General features: G+C 38.3%; 1 protein-coding gene across 3 annotated transcripts; it reads left to right on the forward strand.

The window, feature by feature from the left end:
• The first annotated feature begins 69 nt into the window (after nt 1-69).
• On the forward strand, nt 70-24,143 carry RAD9B (RAD9 checkpoint clamp component B). Of its 3 annotated transcripts, XM_033097685.1 has the most exons (12): nt 83-196; nt 2,028-2,098; nt 3,147-3,296; nt 3,502-3,616; nt 6,980-7,079; nt 10,779-10,885; nt 17,799-17,905; nt 17,984-18,048; nt 18,584-18,706; nt 19,737-19,974; nt 20,546-20,547; nt 24,086-24,143. In XM_033097685.1, the coding sequence occupies exons 1-12, from the start codon at nt 160-162 to the stop codon at nt 24,141-24,143; spliced, it is 1,173 nt and encodes a 390-aa protein (XP_032953576.1). In that variant the 5' UTR covers nt 83-159. The 3 variants fall into 3 exon arrangements, with proteins under 3 accessions (XP_032953575.1, XP_032953576.1, XP_032953577.1); XM_033097684.1 differs by lacking the exons at nt 20,546-20,547; nt 24,086-24,143 and adding an exon at nt 23,268-23,423 and having other exon boundaries at nt 70-196; XM_033097686.1 differs by lacking the exons at nt 6,980-7,079; nt 10,779-10,885.
• The last annotated feature ends 1,724 nt before the right edge of the window (nt 24,144-25,867 follow it).

Here is a 25,867-nt window from a genome sequence, read left to right on the forward strand (position 1 = left end):
CCTTCCCCGCCGTAAAGCGAAGCTGCTCTCGGGGTTAGAGTGGAGAGGGAGGGGGAAGAGTGGGATCTCGAAGCTTCTAAAAGCGTGGGCAACATCCGGGCACTTGGGGCCGTCGAGCTGAGGCGCGCTTCGCGACCTGGCTTGTTAGGGCTTGCAGCTATGCTGAAGTGCGGGATGAACGGCAGTCAGGTTAAAGGTGGAGCGGCCTTTCTTCCTTTCCTATGGAGAAAAGGGAAAGCCAAAGGTTCATGGGGGCATCTCCACCGTCGTCTTATTTCGTCCTCTTTGCCTTTATACATTAGGGCCGTGGACCCAAAGTCTGGCCACAGCCAACCCCCATCCACCCAGGGTACTGTTAGCTTCTGAGGGGAGGGCGAAAGCCAGTGTGCTTTGATTTATACATAATATTTATTTTCATAAATGTCCATGAAACTAATTTGCCCTATTGGAACAGAGATTGGGAGTGTGGGCCTCAAAGCTGGATGATACTGCGTGGGGAAGAGCTGGGGGAAAAAATGCTTGGGCAGTTATTTTAGGGCAATGGGAAAAACATAAACCTGTTTTTTTCGATCCTACCATTTCTCAATTTATGACCTGGGACAAGCCATAGAATCACTTCGGGGTTCAGTTTCCTCATCTGTAAGATGGGAAACACAGCATCTTTGTTATAGTGTTGGTTGTAGGAACGAAATGGAAATACATGTAAAGAGCTCAATATTAAATAGGAAGGTACAGGCATGATTATTTGTTGTAAGTGGTACGTAAACGTGTAAATTACTCCCGAAAGTCTATATTTCGAAAACCAGTCTTCCCTACAAACTGTAACCTGAAAAGAATCACTGAAAGCCATCTTGTGTTGCGGCTGGCTTCCCGTGTTGAAAACATCTATGGAACAGTATTAACGAACAAGAAAGGGAGCAGAAGTCCCCCTACTATCGCATGTTCTCAGAGTTCTAGGAAGTTCTCTTTTGCAGTGTATGCCTCAATTCTTGATGAGTAATTTGTATGATTGTTTAATTTTGCTTTTCCTCCTGAATCCTAACACTATGAGGGCAGAAACTTGTCTAGTTCACCTCTATACCCCAATTGCCTTGGGTTGTATTTGGAGCATAGTAGGTGCTCAGTAAATATTCATTGGATGAATGAATGCAAGGTTTGCATTAGGCAGTTCCAAGAAAAATGGTGAATATGAAGTGTTAAAAAGGGACAAATGCCTCTATCATTTTTTTTCTTTTTCTGGTCATCTTTATCATTTTCAGTTTGAGACACACACTTCTGATTCTTGAGCATTATAATCTGATTTTATTATAATGCTTATTTTACATACTCATTCTGGAATTACTTTTTCTTTTTTCTACTTTTCCATGGATTGATATGGCCATCCATTTTTATTGCAGCATGATATTCCATATCTATTTGCCACATTTTTTTCACTAATTCCTAACTCATAAGAACATGAACAGTGCCACACCAGATCAGACCAATATTTCATCCAGCCCTGGCTGCTCTTTCTGAAAGGGCATCTAAGTGTGTTTGGTGCGAAGATTTGGCATCTTTCATGCCACCCTCAAACATCAGAGATGCGTCTTGAGTGCCTCTAATTTCTCTTTCATGACTTGTTTTAATTTTGCCACCGGTCAAGTTATTAAAACCCTTCAAACTATCCTCCCCATGCTCTTGTTTTACACTTTTTTGCGAGGGGGAGTGGGGGGGAAGTTAGGGGATACCAAGTTTTAACATACATTAATAAAGAAATCGACTTGCCACAGTAGCTCCATGCAACACTGCAAACAAACAAACAAACATTGTTGCATTTTATCATTTTACATACTCCTGTGAATTTAAGCTCTTACTATGAACCTGGCATTTTGCCAAGGGTATTCTACTGTATTTCTTGAAGCAATTTGTAGCATTAGTCTATGAAACACCATTTTTATGAATTTGAGTCCTGTGCTGAAGTAGGCCTATGATTTGTTTTTATTGTTTGAGAGAAAGAATGTAAACATCACCTTTCTTTTTTTCCATAGTTTTTGGGAAAGCAGTGCAAGCTCTATCACGAATTAGTGACGAGCTGTGGCTAGACCCATCTGAAAAAGGTGTAAGTAAGGAAGTTAACTAATAGACCATCTATTAAGGCAGAAGAAGTTGAAAGATCCCAGTCCAGATTGAATATTAACTAGGAAATCCAGAAATTGTAATTATTCCTTTCGCTGTTCATCTTTATTTATATATCTGAATATACTTAGAGCATAGTAAATTTAAAAATCATGCAGATAAACACAATTGATTTAAACCAGAAGTCACAAACTGGTGGTCAAGAGGCTAGATATGGCTTGCAGAAGTGTTTTGTGGGGACTGCACTGTGTTTTTTGAAAAAAATTGACATAATTTTCTAACACTTAAAAGTTGGGAAAGTCCACATAAAAATCTGAATGTCCTCCTTCTCTTGAAAACTCAGCAGATCTGACAGCTTGGGTACTGCAATCCCAAGTGAAAGTAGTTGGCAGACACTGATTAAAGGTTTCTCTCCTTAGACAAGGCAGGAGATTGCCATGTTGCTGCAATCTTTTTTACTCGCTTTGATATTGCCTTCTGCCACTTTGTGCATTAAAATTAAGGCCCCGTATATACTTACAAGAAGCGGAGTACAGCATTAGGAATAGAGACAGTGGAAATGTAATGGCTCTGTGCGATGTCAGGGGGATGGTGGATGGGGGGAGCGGGGTTCACACTGTGTGAGGGATATAAATGATAAACGTCTAAGTATTACTTTGTCTTGTGCACCTGAAACTAACAAAAAAATATAATAAAATAAAAATTTAAATAAATAAAAAAAAAAAATTAAGGCCCCTGTAGGCATTTACAATTTTACAAATTCAACATCCAAGATTTTAGATTTAATACCTATATGTATTCAGTATAGATATGTACACATGTGTATACATATGCAAATTCAATGCACACTGTATAATGCAGTGCATAGAATATGTATTATAATTCATATGAATAATGTATCCATATAATACAGTTAACATCCCATAGTCTTATATGAACACATTTAATTGTGATGTTAAACAAAATAGAAAAGTTTTAATCATTTAAAGAAACTTTTTTTCTCCTAAATAGCTATTATTTTATTTTTCCAGCTTGCTTTAAGATCTGTGAATTCTTGTCGGTCAGCATATGGATGTGTCCTCTTCTCTCCTTTGTTTTTTCAACATTATCAATGGTCAACCTCAGTGGAAATGAATGATAATAACAGAATATCGAATTTAAATTGCAAATTGGGAATAAAGGTATATATAACTGGCCCTGCTTTTCTCTTATATTGTAGAAATATTCAGTATATAGGACATAACATCTGTTCTGTACTTAATACTTGGTTTAAGTGCAATGCAGGACAAATTATTCATTTATAAATATGCATACTCTTGTTAGTTTTTTTAACTTATCAAACGACTATATTACGTACATGCTGTTCTATATGTATTTGTATTACAGTCAATTCTGCCCATCTTTAGATGTCTGAATTCCCTTGAAAGAAATGTAGAAAACTGCAAAATATTCACCAGATCTGATAAGTGCAAAGTAATTTTTCAATTCTTCTGCAGACATGGTAGGTATAATTAAAACTAGTTTAATGTGTTGAGTTTTTTGTCAATATTTTTTATGCTTAGAATATTCAAACTGCATGTCAAAAGTTTCCATTGCATTATTGTTTAGAATTTGTGTGGTTTGTGGTAGAGCAGTTGTACGTACTTGAAAAATATTATCTTACTTGTCTCTGTAAAAGTATTGTAAGATGATTGGTATTATTTTCTTTTTTTTTTTTTGTCAGTTGCACAACCTTTGCCTGCATACAAACCAATTTTTTTAATGTCCATTTGAATTCAAACAATTGGTTGTTCTAAAATTAACTGACTGCTTGATGGTTTTCTGTAAGAGTGCCTTGGTAACAACATTCCTTGGTAAGAACAGAAAAGAATAATGCCCACCTGTGTTTAAAGTTCTCTAGGAGGCAGACAGGATTATATCTGGGCCTGAAAGAAGCATGGTAACTGGCCCAGGGTCACAGAACTAGTACGTCGCAGAGCCTGGATCTGAGTCCAACTGCACAATAGACAATAGTAGGACTAAAACCTTCATTCTCTCTGCCACACCAAGCTGTAGAGCAGTTTCTGCCTCCCAGCCTTGCATGGTTGATACTCAAATGTTGCACTCATAGGACTTCTACATGCTTAAATAGCGATAGCACGGTGCTTAACAGCACGGTGCTTAACAGCACGGACTCAAGGCCACAAGTCCTGTGCTGAAATCCTGCTCTGCCCCTTCCTTGCTGAGAGCTTGGGCAAATGATTTTACATTTTGGTGCCTCAGTTTCCCAATATGTAAGTTGGGGATAATGTTAGTACCGGCCTCCTAGGGTTTTTGTGAGTTATAGGAAATTATAGTTCTAAAGTGTTTTAATGAATGCCTGGCACATTATCTACGTGTTAGCTCTAGTTTTATTTATTATGATTCTGCTATTTTATTTGAAGTTAGCAGGTAGAATTGTATGCTTTAGAAAATCTTATACTTGTGATATTGGTCCAAATCTTTTTCTGTAGTGGAATGGTCTTCTGAGAGGTTATCTTAGTGTTATAATTTATCTTATATTTCTTAATTTTGCCTTGTATTTATCTTAATATTTTTATTGCAGCTCACAATTATATTCCTTAATTTTTTCCCCTGCAAAATATCAATGATTTAATACTATTTTTTCCCTCCTTTGAACTTTAGCTTGTGTAATAGCAGAATCATGTAAAGAGCACGATTAAAAGCACAACAAGCCTTGATATCATACAGATTTGGGTGTGGATTCTTCCCTACTTCTTATTAGCTTTGTGACAGTACATAAGCTCTCTGACCTTCACTTTCTTTTCTGTAAAATGGGGATAATCCTAACTGCCCTCACATTCCAGGGTTGTGAGGATGAAGGGAGATCAATGTCTGATCTCTGGTATCTTTCAAATTTCATACCATGTGCATGTACCTGTCTCTGCAAAAGTAACTTGAAAATATTTTTTAAAAGAGGTAAGATATGCCAACTTTTGATCTTTGTGTCTCCCTATAACAGCAGATTACATCACTCCAGTGCGCAAAGCTCTCCAGAAGCTCCCCATTTTACCCGGAATACAAGCCAAAGACCTTACAGTGGCCAACAGTGGCCATGATTCGGAAGCCCCACGAGGGCCTCCTCCTCAGGGGTGGTGTCCCTGTCCCCTCCACCCACCCAGAGCTGCTTATCCGAAGAGCACATGGCTTGCTCTTTCACCCCCTCCAGGCCTTTGCTCCATGGCGTCGTTTACGTGAGGGCTTCCTTGGCCTTCCTATTTAATGTTGCTGCCTACCACCGCTGGCACTCCCTAGTGCCCCTTCTGCTTCCCTCTTGTCCTGTGGCACTTACCACTATGGGACATGGCAGTTGTTTCACTTATGTTCTTATTGTCTGTCTCCCCTTGCTAGACCTTATAAGCTCCGTGAGGATAGAGATTTTTGTCTGATTTCTTCTTTGCCAGTTCATAGCTCCTACAATAGTCCCTGTGTGGTAGATTACGCAAAAAAAACCCAAGCCAAACCAAACCAAAACAAAACAAAAAACTTCATAAATTATTTGCAGCCCCTCCCTTTAAAAGCTGGAATCTATTTCCCCAATTTAAATCTTGGCTGGCCCTGGACTTGCTTTGATATCCATAGAATACACCACACGTGATATTGTGTGAGTTCCAAGCCTAGGCCTCAAGAGGCATGTTAGCTTCTACTGTTAAGCTAAGACCCTTCTCATCAGCATGAGAATAAGCACAGCACGTGTAGCCAGCCTCCTGAAAGATTAGAGACCATGTGATGAGAGGCCACCCAGTTGTCCCAGCTGAGGCCCCAGACATGAAGGCATTCCCAGGTGATCCAGCCACAGCTAAGCCAGCCTAAACCAGAACTACTCAGCTGAATTGTGAGACATAACAAATGTTTATTTTGAGCCACTGCATTTTGGAGTGGTTTGTTATCCAGCAAAAGCTAACTGATGGAGCTTGTACATGGTAGGTGCTCAGCAAATATTTATGAAAGTAATAAATGTTGCTGTAAATACTTCAGTAAAAAAATAAGTTGAGAAATATTGTTTGTAGTGAGACCTTTTGATTCGCACTGCAACATTATCTGTGGAAAGTTATAGTTTACCTGGATTTATTACAAGGGCTCTATATTCAAACTTAGATTCAAATTCTAGCTATAAAGTGAATCCCCACTTAACGTCATTGATAGGCGAAAAGGTGTATGACGAAACGGTGTATAGTGAAACCAATTTCGCCACAGGCTAATTGATATAAACAAGATATAAGTTCCTATGGCATCTCATCAGTGTTATAATGAAATGACTTGGAATGAAATATTTTTCGAGGACCTACTAGTTAAAACAGCATAGCTTTGAAAAGTCATTTAGCCTCACCGAGCTCTAGTTTCCTCTTCTGAGATTAAGCACCTACCCCAAACGGATAGTAAGGATCAGAGGTAATGGATGTAAAATGTATGTCGCAGCTCCTGGCACATAGGGCCGTAGCCATTCCTGCTACACGCTCTTCTCCTCTCAGAAGAAAAGAATTCACAGGCCAGATGTTCAGCGTTATATACCAAAGGTCCCTATCCAGAAATATCAGTCCTGGATGACAGATAATGAAAGAGAATCACAGATATCTGATCTGTAGTGGGCAATCACCACTTTATACACACCTTAGGAAATTACCTGTATTTTAAAACAATGTGGGAACTTTATTGCCTGGTTGGTTAGAGGGTCTAACATGTTGCATGGTGTCCACTAGGGGGCGATAAACACATTCGTTAAGGAATAGAGCATCTCTATGCTACGTGCACCTGCTAGATATTAAATATTTAATTTTATTATTTTAACTTAAAATTATTAACAGATTGCTTTATTCTTTTTAAGGTATTAAAAGGACTCACAATGTGTGCTTTCAAGAAAGTCAGCCTTTGCAAGTTATTTTTGAAAAGAATACGTGTAGTAATACACTCATGATTCAACCAAGGTAATGAGTTTCTCTGTTGTTTATTTCTCTTTTCCTGAATATAGTATGGTCACTGAGTAAAGACTTAATGTCCTAGAGCTTTTAAATCAGTTTTTTAAAAGCTAACACTGGACATGGAGAAATCACTTTACAGCATCAAGAGGAAACCATGTGAAAGATAATAGTAGATAATAACTACCTAACGGTAGCAATAATAATTTAGTGACCAAGAAAGTTCTAAATATATTCCATCAGTGGATTTCTACATAAAGTGATATCAAGAGAAAAATACATTATAACACTTTACATTTATATGGTCCCTTCTGTCTGAGTCTTAAAACACACAGCATGAGGAAATTTTAACATTTTTGATATCAACTGATTTTATCCCTAAGTGTTTCCATTTTTTCTCTAGAGAATGAGTAAGGCTATTTGTCAGTGAAAGGGTACTCAATTTTTCAGTTAAGCTGTAGCATTAAACATTAATTACTTTGTAGCCAAAAGATATTTTATCCTTGTTTTTTAAATTACAAAAGAAATACAGTGCTCCTTGAAGTACATCTAAAATTTATAGAAGAGAGCCAAGATTAACAAATGACAGTCTTTCTCCCCTACCTGCTCCCTATATTCCACTTGGCAGAGGTAACATATATTAATAATTTGCTGTATATCGTTCTAGCTCTCCTTCTATTCATAGCTATATTTGTTAAATTTATAGCCAATCTCTGTAACTCTCCCTCTCCCTATAGTTATGGCTATCGGTTTCTTTTTCTCTCTTTCTCCCCCCTCTCAAATTTATATCACATACTGGACAAATACACATAGTTTTTTCAAAGAAAATATCCCACTATTACTATTGTTTGACAATTTGCTTTTTTAGTTTCTATGTCAATTCACTTAAATCAATCTTATTCTTTTTAATGTTTCATTGTATGACTGAATGGTAATTTACTTACCCATTACCGTACAGTAGTCCCCCGTTATCCAGGGGGGTTACATTCCAGGACCCCAGTGGATGCCTGAAACCGCAGATAGTACCAAACCCTACATGCACTATGTTTTTTCCTATATGTACATACCTATGATAAAGTTTAATTTATAAACTAGGCACAGTAAGAGATTAACAATAACTAATAATAAAATAGAACAATAATAACAATACGCTGTAATAAAAGTTAGGTGAATGTGGTCACTTATTTCAGGGGCTCCCTTGCTTAAGTCTTTGTACAGGGTCAAAGCTTTCTGGTGCATTCTATTGCCATCAATCAGAACATGTTTTCTGTTCATGTCTTCCACCCACAAATTTAATGCCTTTTCCATCTTAATTAAGCACCTCACACACATTGTGACCATAACTTTTGCATTTTGAGGTACGGCAGTAAGACTAGCACGAATTTCTTTTCCTTCTTTATAATTTCACAGATAGAGGATTTGTTCTTACTTTATAGATCTTAGCAACCTCAGCATATGATTTTTTTCTTTCTATAGTAAGTCAAGGAGAGTTTTCACCTTCTCACTTAAAGGAAGCACTTTATGGCTTCTCTCTGCATATCCGAATTTCCAGCATCACTACTCTTGTGCTTTGGGGCCATTATTAAGTAAAATAAGGGTGACTTGAACACAGTACTACAATAACACGACGTGATCTAATAACCGAGATGGTTACTAAGTGACTAACAGGCGGGTGGCATACACTGTGTAGAGAGGCTGAACACAGGGATGATTCCGTCCCAGGCAGGATAGTACAGTATGGCCTGAGATTTCATCACACTACTCAGAATGGCATGCAACTTAAAACTTATGAATGACTTCTGGAATTTTCCACTTAATATTTTCGGACCACAGTTGACTGGGGGTGACTAGAACCGAGGAAAGTGAAACCTTGGATAAGGGGGACGACTGTGTTGGTGAAAAAGTAGGTTGTTTTCAACATTTTGCTACCAGAAACAATGCTGCTAGTAGTACATAGGATAGTGTGTTAGTTATCTGTTGCTATGGAGCAAATTTCCCCAAAACATAGAGCCTAAAAAACCCAGACATTTGGTACTTCATAGTAATAAGTGCAGCTTAGCTGGGTGCTTCTGGATCAAGATCTCGGAGGTTGAGAGATTGAAGTTAAGCTGTCAGCCAGGACTGTGGCCTTGTCTGAAGCTGGACTTGGGGGAGTCACTTCCATGCTCACTGACATGGCTTTTGAGAGGCCTCAGAACATCCACTTCCAAGTTCACTCATGTGGTTGCTGGTAGACCTCAGTTCCTCTCTGTAGACCGTCTGAATATCCTCACAACATGGCAGCTGGTGATCAGAGAGACATAGACAGACAGACAGACACAGGGAAACCCCGAAGATGGAAGCCATAGTCTTTTTATAACCTAATCTCAGAATTGTCGTCTCATCACTTCTGCCATTTTCTCTTTGTTAGAAGTGAATCAACCTATAAGTCCAGCCATACCCTCACGGGGAGGGGATTACATAAGGGCATGAATACAAGGAAATGGAGATCATTGGAGGCCATCTTCTAGGCTGCCTAACACAAATAGAGTCATAGAAATGAAACTGATGACTCAAACGCTTACACAAATTTTAAATTTGCATATGTACTGACTATCAAATTGCTCTCTGAAAAGTTTGTACCAATTTACATTCCCACCAAAAGTGTAGGAGAATTCTTCCAAGTAAAGGATATGATCAATCTTTAAAAATTTTGCCAACATTATAGGTAGAAAATGGTATTATTAGATGTTCTTTATTGTTATGTTTATTTTATTGTATTTTTCTTTTTTACTGAATTGCACATTCACATTGTCATTTTTTGTATCAGGTTATTTGGTATCTTGTACAACACCTCTCCCTTAACTGGAGAAGTTCCCAGATGGATTTGGCATCAAGAAACACTGCTGAGCTAATGTCTAGCATCAAGATAACACCAACATTACATAAATTCTAAGAATCTCATTTTTATCTAACAATACCTCAATTTCTAAAATAGCTCAGAACTTATACTTCAATAATAAAAAGACAAATAACCTACTTAAAAAACAGGCCAAGGGTTTCAATAGACATTTTGCTGAAGAATATGTACAAATGCCCAACAAACACCTGAAAAGATGTTCAACATCATTAGTCATTAGGGAAATACACATCAAACAACTTGAAATCTGTGAGTTGTGTCATATGTGAATCATACGTCAATAAAGCTGTTTTCAAAAGGGGGCACAGAAAGAAAAGGCATTTGGGATGTCAAGACAACCTTGAAAATAATAGGTAATAATCCAGGACAAGTAACAAAGCGAGAGAGAATGGAGGCAGCAGGCTGCTTTTAAGCATTGTTTACCCTGTTCCCATTAGAACAGGTCTGTTTCCTACTATCTCCCTTAGGAGTAGGATCCCAGGCCATTTCCTAAAAAGATACATTTATTATATAAAAACAGAATTAAAGACACTTTATTCTAGTATTTGATGTATCCTGCAGCTTTCACATGTTTTATCAAGAACATATTGTACTATTCTCTTGGCCTTTAAGTGAAGTTACAATTTTAAAATATACTAAAACTATCGCAGCTCTTATAGAAAAAAGAAGATAAGGTCTTTCAGGTAAATTTTTTGAAATCCAGGCCAACTAACTTACTTATTTCCAGATGAAAGATTTGAGTCCCATTAGAAAGCTGTTTATTTCTGTTTGTTTTTCAAATAATGTAATATTTTCATTGCATTTTATAGAGTGCTTGCTGAGGCCATTGTTCTTTTTACATCGAATCAAGAGGAAGTTACTCTTGCTGTTACTCCCCTGAATGCTTGCATTAAGAGTTCTAATGAGGAATCAATGGGTAAGGGTTTGATCTGTCATGGTGCTTTGATGGAATATTACTTCCTGGCTTTCCTGATTACTAACCCCAATAAATAAGTAAGTAAGTTTCATTTACTTATGAAACTAAGTAAATATTAGTGGCATAATATTTATTTTTGTCTAAAGAGCAGTAAGACGTAGAAAGATCATTAAATTTTTTTTTAAAGATTTTTTTATTGGAGAAGGGGAACAGGACTTTATTGGGGAACAGTGTGTACTTCCAGGACTTTTTTCCAAGTCAAGTTGCTGTCCCTTCAATCTTTTTTGGAGGGTGCCGTTCAGCTTTAAGTTGTTGTCCTTTCAGTCTTAGTTGTGAAGGGCACAGCTCAGCTCCAGGTCAGTTGCCACTGCTAGTTGCAGGGGGCGCAGCCCACCATTCCTTGTGGGAGTCGGTCGAGAGGATGGGCTCCAACCAACTGAGCCATCTGGGAGCTCAGCAGCAGCTCAGCGGCAGCTCAGCTCAAGGTGCCATGTTCAATCTTAGTTGCAGGGGGCGCTGCCCACCATCCCTCACGGGACTCGAGGAATCGAACTGGCAACCTTGTGGTTGAGAGCCCAGTGGCCCATGTGGGAATCGAACCCGCAGCCTTTGAACCCACAGCCTTTGGAGTTAGGAGCACGGAGCTCCAACCGCCTGAGCCACTGGGCCAGCCCTTAAAATTTTTAAGAGATCCAGGAATTTAACACAATCAGTAATGAAAATACTTGGCTTTGAAATTCTGGTTATTTTAAAATTAGGAAAATAGTTACTGAGAAAAACTTTTTTTCAGTTAAAATTTTAAGGTCTATTTCTCATCCTTCATCATACTTTGTGTTTAGCATAAAGAAAAATTAAGAGGTCAGCGATCCAATTGAGTTGATCTTGACTGCATAAGAAGGAAAAGTAAATTTGAATTAGAAATGTAAGATAGTCCAGATGGCAAATACATAGGACAGAAAATGTGAATACTTCTTAAGTCAGCTCTTCCGAGAGTTATCTAGATGGAATGGAGAAACTAAGGCTCTATTAAATCAGTTTTGGTATCCAGAAAATTTACTTGGGTCTTTCTGGCACAAGTTGTTTGAGACTCCTTGACCTTGGATAATTTTTTTGGTGATAGCAATAAAGAAAGAATACAAAGGGAGGAACTGTTTTATTTTAAAGTAAAAAACAGTAGAACCAGGGCTTAGGTTAGGTCCGATGATTTTTGCAGTGTTTAGTTTGTGCCAGGTTCTGTTCCAAATGGTTTACATTTCTGAATTCATTTGATCTTCATAACATCTCTATGATGTAGGTACTGTAATGATCCCTATTTTTCATATTAAGAATATGAAGCACAGAGAAACTAAGTGACTTGCCTGGTGTCACACAGTAAGTGGTAGATTATGGTCTGAGTTCAGACAGTCAGGCTCCAGGGTTCAGGCTCATTACCACTGTGCTATTATTAATTCTTCTCCAAGTCTCATCCATTTTTATTTTTGGCACTCAGGAATGCATGCTCTGAAAAATATGTGCTTGGCTAGTGAAAGGGTCTGTTTTATGTTCCATAATGCCATCTCTGAATAAAGATGGCCATTTACTAACCAGCAGATACCGTCCCTCATGAGCAGCTTTCTAATGAGTAGTTATGGTTAACTGGGGACCCCATTGTTTAATTTTGTTATTGAACTTACTCTATGCTAGTACCCCAGGGGTGACATGAGTCTTCTTGTTTGAGATGAAGGTTTGGTCCTTTTAAAAAATATATACCATTTATCCTTTGTTTTTATACTTACATAATTAATGTTCATTGAAGAAAATAAAAACCACAAAACAGAGCACTAATAAAAAAGTCACCTGAAACCCCACTATCCAGAGACAAGCACTTTTTTTTTTTTTTTAAAGATTTCATTGGGGAAGGGGAACAGGACTTTATTGGGGAACAGTGTGTACTTCCAGGCCTGTTTTCCAGTTTTCCAAGTCAAGTTGTTGTCCTTTCAGTCTTAGTTGTGTCAGGCACAGCTCAGCTCCAGGTCCAGTTGCCCTTGCTAGTTGCTAGTTGCAGGGGGCACAGCCCACTATCCCTTGCGGGAGTTGAACCGGCAACCTTGTGGTTGAGAGGACGCACTCCAATCAACTGAGCCATCCGGGAGCTCAGCGGCAGCTCAGCTCAAGGTGCCATGTTCAATCTTAGTTGCAGGGGGCGGAGCCCACCATCCCTTGAGGGAGTCGAGGAATCGAACTGGCAACCTTGTGGTTGAGAGCCCACTGGCCCACGTGGGAATCTAACCAGCAGCCTTCAGAGTTAGGAGCATGGAGCATGGAGCTCTAACCGCCTGAGCCACCGGGCCGGCCCTAGAGACAAGCACGTTTAATACCTCCTTCTATACTTCAGATCTAACAACAGATTGGTTGAGTGAAAGTAATTAAATACTATGAAGCTATTAAAAGTTATCTTTTGTGTGTGTGTGTGTATACATTCCTTTTTCTCTGGGAGTGTATATCAAAGATATTTATTGAAGCTAATTTTGTAGTGGAAAACACAAAACACAACACACACCAATAATTACAAAAATGTACTTTTTGATGAAAAAATAGGATATGTTATTCAATAGATTATGAAATGGTATGCACAGTATGATCATATTTTCATTTTAAAAAATGTACCTAAAAGTTGAATAAAATATTAGGAAACAAAACCCAATACTTCATTAAGGAAATTGTGCACCATGATCATGTGGGATTTATTCCAGAAATGCAATGTTGGTTCAATATTAGAAAATCCAGTAACATAAAACACTGTATCAATAGATTTAAGGAAAAAATTTATGTGATTATTTGCACAGATGCTGAGAGAGCCTTAGAAAATGTGTAACAGTCATTCTCGATATAAAACACTGAAAAATATATGAATTGATGGACACTTTTTTTTAATTAAAATTTATTGGGGTGACAATTGTTAGTAAAAAAAATTGAAGGACACTTTCTTAAAATGAAAATACATACATTTTTTACATATACCAAAGCCAGCATCTTACTTAATAGGAAAACACTAATTTCCACTAAGATTAGAAACAAGCCAAGGATACCTACTATCTCCTCCACTATTTAACACTGTACCGGAGTTGTTAGTTAATGGAGTTATATAAGAGAAGTCAATTAGAGACACTAAAATAAAAGTACAACCATCTCTATTTGCAAATGACATGATAGTATAGTATACCTGGAAAGTCTAGAGAATCAATGATAAAAACTAACTCAAGGGCCGGCCTGGTGGCTCAGGCAGTTGGAGCTCCATGCTCCTAACTCCGCCCACATGGGCCAGTGGCCTCTCAACCACAAGGTTGCCGGTTCGACTCCTGCAAGGGATGGTGGGCTGCGCCCCCTGCAACTAGCAGCGGCAACTGGACCTGGAGCTGAGCTGCGCCCTCCACAACTAAGACTGAAAGGACAACAACTTGACTTGGAAAAAAGGCCTGGAAGTACACACTGTTCCCCAATAAAGTCCTGTTCCCCTTCCCCAATAAAATCTTAAAAAAAAACAAACCAACTAACTCAAACAATAAAATAATTTAGTTAGGTAGCAGGATATGAAAGATGCAGAAAACAGCTTTCATATATACAGAATATCCAGTGAAAGAACATAATGGAAGGGAGAAAACCCATTTACAATAGAAGCAACGAAGTTTAAATACCTAGGAATAAATAATAAAGTTAATGTAAATCTGTCCATAACTGTAAGGAAATATTGAAGTCTTGTTGATAGCTAGGGCAAACAGACACTGATGTGAGAATGAGGCAGGCTTTTAAAATAAAAATTTGCTTAGCTGAAGGGCTTGAAAATAAAGCTGGATTTCCAAAATAGCCCCCACCTTGGATATAATTATCATTCAAGTCCTTGTGTTGCAAGGTTTTGTTAAAGATAATGAATGATATTTAAGCTATTAAAGACATGAATGAAAAAGCAAACAAAATGATTCAAAATTATGTTTATATCATTCCCATTAGAAATTTTATTCTTAGATCAATTTAGATAAGAACTCTGGTGTTTAACAGTTTGATTTACATGAAGTGAACTTATAGCAGGTCCTAAATGGGGAGTTCAACAAGAATGTATACTTTATTGTAATTATCACATTGAATTTAGTTTTTGAACAAAGGTATTTGAAAGTAGTAGTAAACAGATATTGTGTGGGGGAGGATAAGGTGGGATAGGGGGAAATTGCATGGGGTTTGGGAGACCTAATATCGTCCCCTCCATATTCATCATTCTTTTTAAAAAAACAGCTTTATTGAGATATAACTCACCATACAATTTATCAATTAAAAGTGTGCAGTTAGTGATATTTCAGTATATTCAGAGTTGTGTGATCATTATCACAATTCTAGCACATTTAATCATACCCATTAGTAGTCAATGCCCATTTCCTCTAACCACCCCCACCCCCACCCCAGCCCAAGGCAACCACTAATCTACTTTGTCTCTATGGATGGCCTATTCTGGGACATTTCATGTATATGGAATTATTTAATGTGGCTTTTAGTGTCTGGCTTCCTCCACTTAGCATTACCTTTTCGAGGTGGTTCCATGTTGTGGTATGTATCAATACTACATTTCTTTTTACTGCTAAGTAATAATCCATTGTATGGATATGCCACATTTTATTTAGTCATCATTTGATGGGCATTTGGTTTCACTTATGGCTTTTATGAATAATGCTGCTATGAACATTAATGCCAGTTTTTGTGTGGACGTGTTTTCATCTTGGGTAGGTACCTGGGAGTGGAATTGCTGAGTTGTACAGGAACTCTATGTTTAGTGTTTTTGAAAAACTGCCAGACTGTTTTCCAAGGCGGCTGCACCGTTTACATTCCCACCAGCAGTGTAGGAGGATTCTGATTTCTCCACATCCTCACCAATACTGTTACTGTCTCTCTTGTGGATTATAGCCATCCTAGTGGGTGTGAAATGTTGTATTATCGTAGTTTTGAGTTTTCATTTCCCAAATCACTAATATGTTGTGCATCTTTTTGTGTGCTTATTGGTTATTTGGATATCTTCTTTGGAGAAATGTCTGTTCAAATTCCTTATTTTTCAGTTGTGCTATTTATCTTTTTATTGTTCTGAATATTAGCCCCTTATCATGTATATAATTTCAAATATTTTCTCCCATTCTTAGGTTGTCTTTTTTACTTTGTTGATGGCGTCCTTTGAAGCACAAAATTTTTTGTTTTGATGAAGTCCAATTTATCTTTTTTCTTTTGTCACTTGTGCTTTTGGTGGGTCATTCATTTTTAAATCATAAAAGAATGTGTAATAAAGGAATAAAGTATAATGTCTGTATATTTGATTATCTTGGAATGTACATGTAAAGTTCCAAACGTAAGTGTTCATTATGACAGTAGTTGTTGGAGAAGTTCAAATCCAATAATCTCTTCTTGAATAGAAGACATATAAGATATGATTTACCTCTGTTTAAGGAAACATGAAATACAAAAATCTAAACTAAAAAAAATTGTAGAGTATGTATCACTTAGGATTATCTTCAGCTCTGAGTGACAGAAAACACAAAATAGTGGTTGGCATGGTTACTCCATGCTCATCAAGGGACCCAGTTTTTTCTGTCGTGTTGCTCTGATCTCTTTAATAAAAGTGGCTTCCACCTCATTCATAGCAGCGTCAGTCATAACAGCCACAGGGAACTACCCCAAAGTCATCAGCTCGTAATTGGATATACAAATTATGGTCTACCCCTACACTGGAATATTATTCAGCAATAAAAGGGAATGAAGTACTGATAGATGCTACAACATGGATGAGCCTGGAATACATATTAAGTAAAAGAAGCCAGACATAAAAGGCTACAAATAGTTTATGATTCCATTTATGTGAAATATCCAAAATAGGTACATCCAGAGACAGAAAGTAGATTAGTGGTTTCTAGGGGCTGGGAGGAGGGAGAATGGGGACTGATTGGTAAGGGGTGTAGGGTTTCTTTCTGAGATGGTCATAATGTTCTGGAATTAGATAGTGGTGATGGTTGCACATCATAAACATACTAAAAACCACTGAATCGTGCACTTTAAAATGGTGAATGTTATGGTATGTGAATTATATCTCAATTAAAAGATTTTAAAATTCACTTTTAAGCCACATTTTCTAATTTACTATGATACATGTGTTATCTGTTAATCCCTTTTCTGTTAATATTTTTTGAAATAAGATGGGATATAATGAAATAAAATATAATTTTTATATGTAAACTATATTCATAAATAGTTCCCTTTAGAATACACTAGTTTTGTATGGTATTCTGGTTATTTAAATGCTTATAACAAGCCCCTCCAAAATATAGGGGCTTAAAAGAATTTCTTCTTCTCTCATGGTTCTGTGGGTTGCTGGGGTTCAGCTGGGCAGTTACCTCTTGGGGTCTCGTCATGCCGTGGCAGTTTGTGGCTGAGTCTGGAATCATCTGAAGACACCCAAGGTGGCACACTGATATGGCCGGTAATTGCCGCTGAGAGCTCAGCTGGAGTGTTAACCAGAAGGCCGGCACACATGTGGGGCCACTTCATTAACTTGGACTTCATATGGCACGAAGTCAGCACGGTGGCTGAGTGCCAAGTGCAGGTGTTGCAGGATAGAGGAAGTGGCTAGAGGAGTGAGGCAGTGGGGACTTGCCAGGCTCCTAAGGCCTGGGCCCAGAAACCAGCACCAGGTCACTTCCCCGTATTCTCCTGTCAGAGCAGTCTGAGAGCCCATGCACCCAGATTCTAGGAGAGGGGACACAGACATGGACCCCACTTCTCAATCCAGGAATGTCAAAGAATTGGTGACTAATTTTCACCTCCCACTTAGGTTATACTTTTGTTTAAATTTAACAAATACCTCTGGAACTAATTTTATTCTTTATTTTCCTACAACATCAAACAGATTTGACCAATTCTGTATACAGTGAGATGTTTGTGGGCCCAGATGAGTTTGACTTCTTTCAAATAGGAGTTGACACTGAAATAACATTTTGCTTCAAAGAATTAAAGGTAAACTTTTTATCAAATTAAACATTTCACTAGTAGTTTTTAATAAAGATCTCATGTTTTTTCTTCTTTTCCTTTCAGGGAATGCTGACATTTTCAGAAGCTATACGTGCTCCTATATCAATTCATTTTGATATTCCTGGGAAGTAGGTTCTTAGAAACTTTTCTGAGTTTATTTCTTTTCCTTTTGTTATGTATTAATAAAACCCTTTGGATCACTTTGAAATTAATTCACACCTCAGAATTCTGTAACTTTATTAGCAATACTTTTCAAACTAAAATTTTGAAAGATGCCATAACATGGGGTTTTTAAATTGGTAACTCGATTGGGAAAGATACATGCTTCTACAGAGTGAAAACATTTGACATGGTGATGAATAAATTGCCTAATTAGAAAATTATGCATGGCTTAAACAAGTTAAATCTATGAAACTATGACCCTTTACATATTTCGGAACTAAAATTTGGGTTAGGATTGGGTTAGGATAGATGTATTTTATGAAATTGGATCTGATGATTTCTAAGGGCCCTTTCAGCTCTCAGGACTGTTAATTTGTGAAAAGACAAAAAGGACTTCTACTTTGACTGCTTTTTACTCCCGAACTAGGCATCACTTTTTAAGTCTCCCCAACGCCCATCAGAAAATGAGTGTGATGTTTGCTCTGATTTTGCCTTTTTTAGGCCTATAGGATTAAGTATTGATGACATGTTGTTGGAAGCTAACTTTGTTTTGGCTACATTAGCTGATGAGCCAAGTAGAGGGTCTTCTCCACAATCAACGTGCCTTTCACAAAAACGAAAGAGGTAAGGCCATGTTCTCACGTCTTTATTGGTTGGGAGAAAGCCATTGCAATGTTACTGTGAAATAATTCAGCGGCAATCACTGAGGAAACAACCGAGGAGTAAGACATTAGAAGATCCGAAGTTTTGACTGAATCAGGAAGAACTCTGTATAGTAAGACCTAACTGTAACAGAAACATCCCCAATCTTGCACTATATTTGCTTTTTCTCTTCCGATCAGAATTTAACAGGACCATCTGCTTTATCTTTGTTATTAGCAAAACTCATTGCCATTTGTAATGGTTGCTTTTTTAGGAGTGATACAGTGGTAAGGTTCACAGGAAAGTCTGTATTCACTTCCTAGAACTCTTTCAGACATAGGGTCAGCCATTGTTTTCCTTTCTGTTTAGTTTTGTTCTCTTAATAACTTTCTTTTGGTGGTGGTGGGGGTGCTTCCACTGTAAAAGTAGTGAAGTTACTACGGGAAATTTGGAAAACACAGAAAAGGACAAAGAAGGAAATCAGCATCACCCACAATTGTCCCTAGAGACAGCCGCTGTTAGCATCTGGCTCACTGTGTTTTCTTTCAGACTTTTTATTTTGCATATACTTGTATTTTAAAACAAGATCAGGGTCATATAGCATCTGTAGTGTTGTATCCTGTTTTTTGCCCACAAAGTATTATATTGTGAACATGTTCCAATATCACTGATTATGGCTCAGAAAGGTGATTTTTAATGACTGCATAAAATTTTATCATACAGATGTATAGTAATTTATTTGATTTTTTTCCTAACTTGGCCCTGTTACCATATGATAAGATTGTCTCATGCACACTGGGTTGCTTTACTGAAAAATTCAAATCTGTTGAGAGAAATTTCTAAATAATCATATATGTAAATCTTAACTTTCAAAACAATTAGTTCCATGTTATTTCAGTGTATTCCCTAAACTAGTGTTAATCATTGTCGTCCCATATTGCCCCATTAGTTATATAAAAATATATATTTCAAAGTAACCAGTTCATTCATTTAATCCCTATTAATATCTCAGGTCAGATGTGGTGTGTTCAAATTCAAAGGCTGGTGAGAAAAACAGCAAGGTCACGGAGTATGTCTCAGGAAAAGCAGCACGCAAAAGGCTTTATCCTGATGAGACTCTCACAGACATCTCCACACTGGAAAACTGTGGCAGCCCTACAGTGAAAAGAGTGAACAGAGACATTACTGAAGTACCAGAAAGCAGTGTCAGCGACACAGAGGAAGTGCCAGGGTCTCCGTATCTCAGGAAGGTAAAAGAAAGACATTGAGACACGACTATATCTTAGTCAAGAATTCTCATCATCCATCTCCCTTTGTCATCTCCCTGCTCCAGTCTATCCCCAATACCCAATATCCTGAAAATTAATTTTCTTACTTTCTGTTAGGGGAGCGGTGAAGCCAGTCTGAGATGGAGAAAAGACTGATTTATAGAATATCAATACAAAAATCCTTTTGCAAGGGATTAAGAAGTACAAATTGGCAGTTAAAAAACAGTCATGGGATGTAAAGTACAGCAAAGGAATATAGTCAATAATGTGATAACTGCATGGTGCCAGGTGGGGACTAGACTTACCCGGGGGATCCCATCGTAAGCTATATAAGTGTGTAACCACTATGCTGTACACCTAGAACTAATATAATATTGAATGTCAACTGTAATTGAAAAATAATAAAAAATATTTTTAAATGGTTCAATTGCTCATTGAGTAATTTCTAAAAAATATATTCAGGTGGAGATTTGGATCACTTGTTTTAAAGAATAAAGTATGATTGCTTATAGCATACTTACGTTTGAATACAAATAATATGCTAAAGTCATAGTGGTTTCTAAAATAACTGTCCTTCTAATTTTACTTTTCAAATCTAGTTGGAATATCCTTTATTCCTAGTAGTACCATGTAAATTTTATCCCAACAAACAGATTCCTTCATAGTGGAGTCCCGGTTAACATAACCTATATTGTACTAGGTGGGCTAGGTGGGTAAGCTTCACAGAATGCTGTAATGTTAAACCTTATGAAATCTACTGACAACAAAAATAATTTATTAGAAATGTGTCTCAAATGATAGTCCCAATTTTACATTTACATTGTTTTATTCAAGCCTGTTTTGCTATCAATATTATTTAGATAGATGAGTTTGTTAGTTAGAATTAGAAATTTGAAAGGACATCTAATATTTGTAGACGTCACTATCCTACGCCATATAAAAGACCGTTTAGGACAGTAAACTTGGACAGTGTTGGGAGTTGGTTGGATGTGTCATGTACAAAGGCTCTATGATGGAGGGAGCATGGTGGTTTTAAGGAACTGAGGCTGGCAGGTGTGCCTAGAACAGATAACCAGGCAGAAACAATGGCACAGGGAGAAGCTAGAGCAATTGACGAGTGCCAGATCATGCCAGAAGAGTCCTACAAGCCATGTAATGGCCATATAAAGTATTTGAAGGGTTTTAACAGGAGGGCTGACAGCGTTGAATTCTTAAAAGGTAACTTCAGGGTTGGCCGGTTAGCTCAGTTGGTTAGAGCGCAGTGCTCTTAACAAGGTTGCCAGTTCGATCCCCACGTGGGCCACTGTGAGCTGCGCCCTCCACAACTAGATTGGGGTGACTACTTGATTTGGAGCTGATGGGTCCTGGAAAAAACACACTTAAAGTTAAGAAAAAAAAGGTAACGTCAGCTGCAACTACTATATGAATGGGGGACAGTGAGGCAAGAATGGAAGCACAGTTGTAGCATCTGAGAAATGGTGATTCCTCGGAGATGGAGAGCAGTAGCCAAAGTAGACAGCTAACTGAAGAGGTAAAAGTAGCAGGACTCGGTGATGGATTGATTATGAGGGTTAAGGGCAAAGGAGGTATCAAGGATGACATAGCTTTGGAGAAACAGGTTCAAGGCTCACTTAAGATCATGAATGTTAAGTTGCAGAAATCAAATTGGTACTAGGATATATGGATTGAAGTTCAAATTCTAACTTTGAGACTCCTTGGCATAGAGATGGTAATTTCAACCAAGGTGTAAATGAATTCTAGGGAGAGGTTACAGAGGACTGCTATTTAAAGCAGTGGTTCTTAAATAGAGGCCGTTATGCCCCCCAGAGGACATTGGACAATGTCTGAAGACAATTTTGGATGTCACAATTTGGGAAGGGCGGCTGGCATTTAGTGGATAGAGGCCAGGGATATTGCTCATTCTCCAATGAACAGGACAGACACCACAACAAAGATCCCCAAGGCCCCAAATGTCAGTAGCACTAGGGTTAAGAAACCCTGGTTGGAAGGCTGGGTAGAAGAGGGCAAGCCAGCTGAAAAGTCTAAGAGTGACCAGGAGTGTAGCACAAGGAAGGTAAGAGAAAAAAGTGTCAGAGTATCAAGTGGGATGAAGACTGAAAGTGGTCATTGGATGAAGGATGTGGCAACTTTTTTTTTTTTTTTTTTTTAGATTTTATTGGGGAAGGGGAACAGGACTTTATTTGGGGAACAGTGCGTACTTCCAGGACTTTTTTTTTTTTCCCCAAGTCAAGTTGTTGCCTTTCAATCTTAGCTGTGGAGGGTGCCATTCAGCTTCAAGTTGTTGTCCTTTCAGTCTTAGTTGTGGAGGGTGCAGCTCAGCTCCAGGTCCAGTTGCCGTTGCTAATTGTAGGGGGGTGCAGCCCACCATCCCTTGCGGGAGTCGAACCAGCAACCTTGTGGTTGAGAGGACGTGCTCCAACCAACTGAGTCATCTGGGAGCTCAGTGGCAGCTCAGCTCAAGGTGCTGTGTTCAATCTTAGTTGCAGGGGGCGCTGCCCACCATCCCTTGCGGGACTAGAGGAATTGACCTGGCAACCTTGTGGTTGAGAGCCCACTGGCCCATGTGGGAATCGAACCGGCAGCCTTCGGAGTTAGGAGCATGGAGCTCTAACCACCTGAGTCACTGGGCCGGCCCCCAGGATGTGGCAATTTTTGGTGACCATAATAAAAACAGTATCCGTGAAGTAGCGGGGTCAGGAGCTTTTTTACATGGGACTGAGAATAGGAGAATGAGAAAATGGAGACAGCAAGCGTAGACAACCTTTACAACAGAAGGGATAGTTGGAGGGAGGAATGGATGGGGCTTTTTATATATTTTAAAGATGAGGGACATTATTTTAAATTGCTTATATTCCTATCCAGTGGAGGGGAGGCGTGGGAGGGGCTGAGAGGCAGAGACAGGGAGGGAGGACCACTTGTCCCAGCAGGTGGGAAAAGGAACATGGATGAGTCAAGCAGAATTGCCTGCAGAATCTCCTGTGCCTCCATCTCCCACAAGCCTGGTGTGAGTTTTAATGGCTTAGCCAGGGAGTCAGAAGCAGATGACTGTCCCCAAGCTGTGTGCCTTTGAAGTCAGGAAAGGGTTTTGTTTTAGGAAGTACTGGGTCGATCATGAAGGTTCAGGTATTCCTTGAGCCATCACCGTCAAGGTTAGGGAGACCACATTGGCCAAGTGTCTGAAAAGGGGCTGTTAGCTGGAGCATTTAATGAGAACTTTTACTCTGAATAAACAGTAGCTACTTTTTTCCCTCCAGTTTGCTTGCATGTTCTTTGGAGCACTTTCTTCTGACCCGCGAGAACACTTCGACAACCCTTTTGACAATCTGGCAACAGCAAGTGACAGTGAAGAGGACATGAATAATGGCAGTTATTCCACGTCCTAACATTTAATGATGGCTGAGTTGCACCCCCCCACCCCCCCTTGCCCATCTGCTGGCTCACTCACACCTCAAATATGTTTTCACACTTAGTCTGTATTGTGTTGGACTTCCTTGAAACGGAGCACGGGCTTCTGCTTTTCTAATCATCTTGTACAACAACCATATCTAGGAAAACCTGCTTGTCACGGGTAATGTAATTTGCTTTACATCCGTTACACTATTTGGGAGGCAGAAGAGTTTTCTGTGCAGGAAAAAGGCTCATTAGAATTCTTCAGGTCAATGCCCGTTGACACTGGAGCTTTTAGCATTTTCTCTGCCAGTTGTGTAAAGGTATGTAAACTTCAGCAGCCATTTGGAATGAACAGTATTGCTTGTAGAGTCTTGTGACCAGTAGTCAGGCATCTTTTGTATTTGATTACAAACATTCGAGTTTTGGTGCCTTCAGATATAGTAAAAAGTTATGCAATCTTTTCTCATGTAATGCCATGATTTTTTTTTTTGTCCATTGTTTTTTATATTTTGTTAAGATTTTAAGTAAAATTAACCCCTGGGAAAAAAGGTCAATAAAAACATATAGCTACCTTCCTCACACTTCGCAGTCTTTTTGTATGTATTGTAAAATTTCCCTTAAATTTTACAATTAAAATTTACCCTTAAAATTATTCTGATTTTTCAGATGTGATTTTCTACAGTGGTGAAAAAAATAATTTAATGGAAGTGATGCCAAAAAATCATTTCTGTATTATCTGACATAGAGCAGTGATCTCCACTGCCAGGAGCCTGGGTTTTGAGTGGACCGAGATGGAAGATGTCTGTTCTTTTCCCCTTTAAGAATTAGCTTGAAAAGTTCTTCCCATGATCTCTAAACAGGGAGGTCATTACCAAGAACTGGCTTAGGTATGAATGACAGCCAGATCCCTGTGGCTCCACAGTGTGAGCCGGTGAATTGTGGCTAATTCGGCTGTTTTGGCCACTGGTTGGCTGGATTTTAAACCATAAAACTTGAAAAAGGAACAGTGCGGCTACAAGCCTGAGCTTTAATAGAATATACATCCTCACAGAAAAGTTGCAAGTAACCAAAACTGAAGTCTTCCTCTACCTTCAGTTGAATCTGTGGATTTGTTCAGATACTAAAGATCCTCAGGTCCAGAATTCCAGCATCATTTATTCTTTTAAAATAAATTTTTAAGAACTTGATCCACTGTATCAGTACCTCACAATCAAAGTTGGCAGATGATGGATGCGCGATTCCAGCAATGTGCCCTTTGGAAGCTGAACTCCATCCGCATGGAGCCGGAGTGAACACGAATGTGCTGACTTATCTCCTGGAAGCATTTTTATACCATCTTGAAATTTCAACAAACTGTCTTTTGCCGGGTTATCCAGCTGTCTTTCAAGAATAAAAGTTGGGGTTTTCAAGGATCGCCTCTTCTATATTTTAACTGGATTTTCCATAGAAATGGTTTTTACTAATCAAGTTAATCCCACCCCATCGAAAGGTATTCATTTCTAGAAATGTCACAGACCTAGGTAACTTTCACTTTGAGTCTAATGGGAACTAATGTTCTTTCCAAAGTTTCAGGTATGCTTTGTGCGACACCTTCTCAACCAGGAGGCAAGTAACCCACCTCCACAATCTTAGTATTTTTTTTAACTGCATGACTGCCCTTTATTTGAGCTGCCTTTTAATTTATTGCATACCCTTTTTATTATCTTATTTTGGTATTATTCAATATATACAATCTTTTTGTATTTATTGGGAAATAAGTAATATACAAAAAGGTCGTTTTCATGCATTGTGGCTGAGAGGGAGGGAAATAATTGTGTATATAAAATTAGGTTTTTTTAAAAATTAGACTATGATTCAGAATACTGTTAATCTTAGATTTTTTTTTTTAAGTGGAAGAGCCACAAACATCGGTGCCCTTTTCAGACTATTTCTCTACTCATCGTCCACAGTAGACTTTTTAAACAGATTTTTTTTTTAAAGCTTTTCTTTTTTAAAAATTTTTCTCCGTTGCAAAGAATGTTTCCTAAATTGTATGGGAGCAATAGTATTTTCGATGTTTTAATGACATCCATATACTTGTACTGTATTTTGTACCACAAGGCAGCTGTTTTCAATAATGTCCTGCTGTATTTAAAAAAAAAAAAAATTAGCTTGATACCTGCACAGATTAAAAACTCTGGCACGAAACCACTGTTATGTAATGTTTTATGATGCCTGCCTCTCCCTCTTCCAAACCTGTTTATAGTCAATTATAATCTGACAAACTAGACTTTTATAACATCTTATTGTTAAGTCTTTGTGAAACAATCAATTCCCAAGGAAAAGTTAACTGGGAGCAATTTAATTGTCCTTTAGATTTTACGAGGAATTCATGAACAAAGGTGGTGGAAGGGATCAGTAAACTTTAGAACTGTGAACAGACTTCTAAAAGCACAATGACTTTGGCTTTTGTAGCGAGCTCCAT

Source organism: Rhinolophus ferrumequinum, chromosome 25 (genome assembly GCF_004115265.2).
Source record: "Rhinolophus ferrumequinum isolate MPI-CBG mRhiFer1 chromosome 25, mRhiFer1_v1.p, whole genome shotgun sequence".
Lineage (NCBI taxonomy): Eukaryota > Metazoa > Chordata > Mammalia > Chiroptera > Rhinolophidae > Rhinolophus > Rhinolophus ferrumequinum.